Source organism: Chaetura pelagica, unplaced genomic scaffold (genome assembly GCF_000747805.2).
Source record: "Chaetura pelagica isolate M959 unplaced genomic scaffold, ChaPel_1.0 scaffold344, whole genome shotgun sequence".
In the NCBI taxonomy this organism is placed as follows: domain Eukaryota; kingdom Metazoa; phylum Chordata; class Aves; order Apodiformes; family Apodidae; genus Chaetura; species Chaetura pelagica.
The window spans coordinates 10,376,345-10,382,119 of record NW_009953098.1 but is presented as its reverse complement, the minus strand read 5'-3'; the positions used below and the strand labels follow the sequence as shown (position 1 = coordinate 10,382,119).

General features: G+C 52.2%; 1 protein-coding gene across 1 annotated transcript in view; it reads left to right on the top strand.

Moving 5' to 3' along the window:
* Positions 1-1,738: 1,738 nt before the first annotated feature.
* TNMD (tenomodulin) overlaps positions 1,739-5,775 on the top strand; it is a 9,158-nt gene continuing 5,121 nt past the window's right edge. The window contains exons 1-3 of the mRNA XM_009997168.1: positions 1,739-1,786; positions 1,913-2,047; positions 5,262-5,402. Coding sequence (XP_009995470.1) covers positions 1,739-1,786; positions 1,913-2,047; positions 5,262-5,402 — 324 coding nt within the window. The remainder of the gene's footprint in view (positions 1,787-1,912; positions 2,048-5,261; positions 5,403-5,775) is intronic.

The following is a 5,775-nucleotide window of genomic DNA, read 5'->3' as shown; positions in this document are numbered from 1 at the left end:
AAAATGCTTGACATTTACCTTACAACAGTAATAAAATAATAATGCCTAATTTGGTTTATGAGTGGTATTTGCAGTGTTTCCTGTGCCTGGAGTGGGGCATATTATGAAGATCGCTGCTCTGCTGATCAATTATGGCTGCTTAACAGCACTGCTGTAATTCTTTCCTGTAATCACAACCCTCTTTCAGTAGAGCTGCTCCAAAGTTTTCCTTTGAAAAGGTAATTTTGACAGGAAAAGCAAAGGTTTTAAGATACTCCAGTCTCCAGTGAATAACAAAAGCTTCAGAGGTGAAACTTTCTGGTGAAAAGTGGAGAAAGACAAACTGGGTGTCTGCACAGATTTGCTGTGTATAGATTTCCAAAATGCTTCAGATGTTTTCAAAAGCTGTTTTCCATTTAAAAGTTATTTTGCCCCTCCAAATAACCTGCTGCCTTTCACTCCTCAATATAATTCCCTGCTGTTATTGGCCTCTCAAATATTAAAACCCCCCTGATGTGTTTTACACCCCTGAGAAATTGCTACCCAGTTAAAGGAAAGGGCGAAGAGCCCAAACCCCTTTGCAGGGACCAGTACACCAGGGCACACCCCCACCCTGCACACACGTGTGTGCAACACTTTTCACAAGCAACTCAGCAGCTCTGCTTCTATCTCACTTGGTTATACCCCCAGCTTGCAGCAGGCAATGCCCACACACACTCACAAAGTCAGTGCTGGACCTGCTGAAAGCAATTTTTGTCTCTGCTTCTCACCCTGAGCGAAACTCGATGTGGGTTTTCTTCTTTTCAGCACAATTTTAATTAGTCCATGATGCACTCTGAGTTTTTTATGAGCATAAGCAGCTTGGAAAACCAGTGCATGCCAGCTCCTCTACACCAGGGAGCCTCATCCTGTTCAGACTAGAAACTTCACGCTGGATTTCTGAAAGTCTTCTTAAGATGGGTTCATTTCCATGAAGGAATGATACGATTTCAACAAATGGAAATTTTTGAGGATAGAAAAAAATTAGTCAGGAAATTCCTGACTAGGCTGACTTTGGGGCAAGGCTCTGCACAAAGCTGCCGTGGGATGCCAGAGCCTCCATGAGGAGAGCCTGGGCTTCCCACCGTGCTGCTGAGGGCTGGCTGTGAGCACAGGCTCACCCAAGCACACCCATGCACACCCATGCACGCTCATGCCCACGCCCATACCTGTCCCTCCTGCCACACCACGTCCCCACACCACACGGTGCCCCAGCTGCAGCTCTCAGGCTGCCACTGCTGCAGAAGCCCCCCTGAGCATGGCTGAGCAGCCCCCTGAGAGCAGCAGCTCTGCATCCCCAGAGCTCCCGAGAGCCCTTGCACAGCCTGGGCACTTCCAGCCATCGTGGGCAGGAGCAAAAAAACATCGGGAGCCTGGACGTGACCAACGGGACCCGGGATACAGTCGATGGGACTCTGGATGCAGCTGATGGGTGCGGTGAGTGAGACCCTGGCTGTGGCTGGTGGGACCCTGGATGTAGCCGGTGGGACCCAGGACACAGCCAATGGACAGGGTGAAGAGGAATTCTGTGAGGGAATTGCTTGCACCCTGCAGAGAGCAACTGCTGCAGGAGGGCCTGGGGCCCAGCAGGCTGAGGGGAAAGCTGGCTGCTGCCGTGGTGGGGGTGGCCCTGCCCCAGCCCTCCCTGCTGCATGTGCAGCCCAGAGCCTCTGTGACTCCACCTCGGAGCGGGATCCCGTCCTCGCACACGGAGGAGACCATGGGAGGGCCGGCCCGGCAGAGCCCGCAGGACCGCTGCTTCCCGGACGTAAGTGCATGGCTGGCTTTGCCCCGCACGGCTGGGCAGCGTGGGCAGTGTCTGACACGCAGGTGCGCCCGTCGCTCCTCGCGTCACCAGCAGACCTCTGGCTCTGGCTGTTTTGTCATTGATTAGGCAGAAGTATCCAAGACCCGAAAGAAGACCTGCACCAGATACCAGATCTGTGGGCTGCTCTTCAGCGTGCTGCTCGTTTCTCTTATTCTGATATTTTTTGGTGTCAGATATCTCTGGAACCCAACACCCAGAAAAGTAAGTACAAACTCTCTGATCCGGCATTTCCAAGCGCCGCTGCCCCAGCCAGAGTTGTCCCCCCCGACTCACTGAGACTTTTAATTACACCCCACAACCCAGGCAACTTCACAAAATGCATTTTCTAAGACCACAGGTATTCATGAGACTTTTAAAAATCTCTGTATTATTCATAACTAGCTTTTACTTTATCCAGGCTGGGTTTTTTCCTCTGTCACCGCATTCTTTCCCTGACTGACAATTACAGGAGATGGGAGCTGTGCCACCAAGAGTTAAAGTTACTCTTATTTCACCGGCAGCAAATTTTATGACAAGTAAGAAAATATTTTCCATTTCATTTCAATTATCTTGCCAGAAACTGGTGGAAAAGTCATTATGCCACTGCATAAAGAGGAGAGAAAGCCAGGACGCAGCGGTGATTGATTGTCACGGATTATATTTCTTACTTTAATGTGTCTGCAACGCGAGGGGACGGTGAGAGGGATTAGCTTTTGGAGGAGCTCCTGCTAACTGGATTGTGCTCCTTTATTCCCAGCTCCCCAGACAGATGCTGCCCTAAGTGCTGAGCATGCTGGGGGCAGCATCTCTGCCCATTCTGGTCAAGATCTTGGCAATTTTTCCAACTCCTCCTTTTTTATCCTGTACCCCGAGCAAATAGCTTAACCTTGAAGCCAACAACCTGCCTGGTGCTCCTCATCCTCCCCCCCTTCGAGTTTCCATGCTCATCCAGGAGGTCCCACTTTGCACCCTGGTGCCAGGAGGTTTTACCTCTCCAAAATTCCCGTGCACAGCCAAGGTGGCCTCTTTCCCACGCTGGCATCTCCTCTCTGCTTCCTGCCCCACACTGGAGCTGCCACAAGGCTCCCCTCCCACCAAGCAGAGGAAGCACCCTGCCTGCTGGAAACTTTGTCTTCTTATCAGCAAATAGAAATAAATACCCCCAAAAATAAAAGAAAAGGTAATAAAAGCCATATGTGCCTCCAGGCTCCTGCCAAGATGGTTATAAAGTCTCTACTGTTTCTCGAAAAACAGGGTGTGTGCCAGCACGAGGGGAAGAGCCTGTTAACCCCTGCAGGGAAGGTTTTCTCTGAGCCTTCCCCCAAGCCATTGCCACAGGCTTGGAAGCATTTTCAGGGCACTGATCCTCAGCATCCTTGGATCCTTGGAAGCAAGATCCAGGGTGCCGGTCCTCAGCACCCTCACCGGTGGGCACTGGTGGAAGATGGAGTCTCTCAGTATTTCTGGAAGCCCTTCACAGCACCTGATGGGTAGCGAGCGAAGCGTGAGGTGCCAGGAAAGCAGATTTTCCAGTGATGGAGCCGCACACTGATGCTCCTGGTGTGTGGCATCACCGTGTCCTCTGCAGCTGCAGGGCAGCAGCTCCTTCAGCTGGTCTGGGAGTCCTCCAGGAACAGCAGGACAGGAAAGGCTGGAAGTTCCTAATGCTGAAAAATATAACCCAAGGGGAACTGAGCTCTTTAAGGAACAAAACTCCCTTCAGGCTCCCCTCATGCAACTGGAGAATGGGAAAAAAATCTTCAAAGAAGACTTGTTCCTCTGAGAGGTGGCCTTGCACATGGCACTGCCCTCTGCACCAGCCAGCACTGCTGACGAGCTGATGAGTCAGCTACAGGGGGCTTGCCCAGCCTCCCAGGGAGACATATTTGAACCATTTGCCAGCAAGTGTAATTTTTAGCCCTATAAAACATCTCACAGCTCTCTAAGCAGCGTGGAACTGGCCAAGCCCAAATGGGTTAGCTGGCCACTGCACTGACAAAAGTAGTTCTTCATAAATGGAGAGGCACTACAAGGTAAGGTGCCACCTGGGATCTTACCCTCCTAGAAAGGATTTACAGCATTGTGCACATTTTGTCGGTCAAAACCAGAGGCCTTCCAGTCATTTTAGGCTTCAGACTATTTTTGCTGTACCATAAAATCCATTGAGAGCCATATATCTTTACAAAAGCCTCCTGCTGATGAGCAGGAGATGCTGGTGGCTGCCAGAGCACTCATCACTCTTCTGATTTTTAAGCAGGGGCAAAGGGACTGAGCAGTTACTGCCTGCACAGCCAGCTCTGTGCCCAGGCTTCCTCCAGCAGTTGCAAAATGCTGTGATGCTGATGCTGAAAATGTTGCTAAGAGGCTTTGAGCCCTCTGACAGGCAGAGACATACAAGAACCAGGGGACTGCGAAAGGGGGGTTCAGGTGGGGACGGCAGGTAGGGCCGCTGCCCCTCACCTGGGCATTGCTGCAGGGCCAGGGTGCTCCTTCCCCAGCTCCACAGCCACGCCAAGGGATCCACAGGGCTTTCCCATCCTTGTGCCTCCATCGTTGCTCCCTGCCCTGTGGACTTGAAAGGATTTGCACAAGCCCTTTGCTTCCACATGGCACCGTTTGATGCAGGAAGGAGCCTCCCCAGGGCTCCCCGGCTCTCGCCACGCCAGCAGAATCATTTTCCTGCTTCAAATAGCATCTGCTGCTGCTCATGCTTGAAGGGTCAGGCACCCCCAGGGATGGAGGGCCAGCCAAGTGTGCCAGCATCTGCCAGGAGGAGAGGGATGAGGTGGCTCCCCCCGGCTGCTCAGCCCAGCTCCCCGCAGGGATGCGTCGCAGGAAAGCGGCTGCTGCACCCCGAGGCTCCTCAGCAGCCCTCGGGGAGGTCTTTGATCCACAGGCAATCCCTGAGCAACTCCAGGCAGAGAGAGAGGCTTTTACCTCTGCCGTTCCAGGAAAAAGAGAAAGCCCTGAGATGGAGCAAATAGGATGGAGCAAACAAGCTGGGGACAGAGTGATGGAGCAAGGGAGCCAGGGATGCAGTGACGGAGGAAGAAAGACAGGGACACAGTGATGGAGCAAGCAAGCCATGGAGAAGGCAAAGGGAGGTCCCTTGGGTTCAGGACTTCAATTTAGCCTGGACAGATTCATGCCACAGAAAGCAGCAGCAAAAGCTGAGCTGTGGTGAAGCTCCTGGCGCAAGTGTGGGGTGAGCATCTTCTCCCAGTCTTGACACACATCTCCCCCTGCAGCCTGACCCTGTCCTGTTCTTCCTCCTGGTGCCCGGGAGCTGCCTCTCGCACTATCAAGATGATTGTCCTACTCAGAGCTGGCCCCATGGCAGGGTACCCAGCATCAGCACCAGCCCACTCACCCACCAGCCAGCATGTGAAATGGGGTGGGGGCTGAGCCCACCCCTGTGCTGTTCTGGCCCTCACAGGTTTATGACATGGAGCACATGTTCTTCAGTCATGGCGAGAAGAAGAAGATTGTGATGGAGATTGACCCGCTGGCCAGGACAGAGACCTTCAGGAGCGGGAATGGCAGTGAGGAAATCCTGGAGATCCATGACTTCAAAAACGTGAGTGTGGCAGGGTTTGTCCCTGCTATCCTCCTGCTATCTTGCAGCAGGACCCACGGGAGCCCTTAGGACACCACAGGGTCACTGGAGCAAAGCCTGGGGTGATCAGGGAGAGCAATGCCTATATGCAGACTCCCTAGGGATGCTCTCAAAGGAAAGGAGGTGTGCATCTACATAAGCTTCCACCAGTATTTAATAGTGGCATGGTTCAGTTCCAACAAAATACATCTTAAAAGCAAGACCTAGTTATTGGATTTACCCTTGCAAAGGAATGCAATCATCATAAATCTATCTGAGCTCAGTACATTTGTCTGTCTGGAGAGCATTAAAACCTCCTGACAATGTTGTAGGCTCTTGCTGAAACCTAATTAAA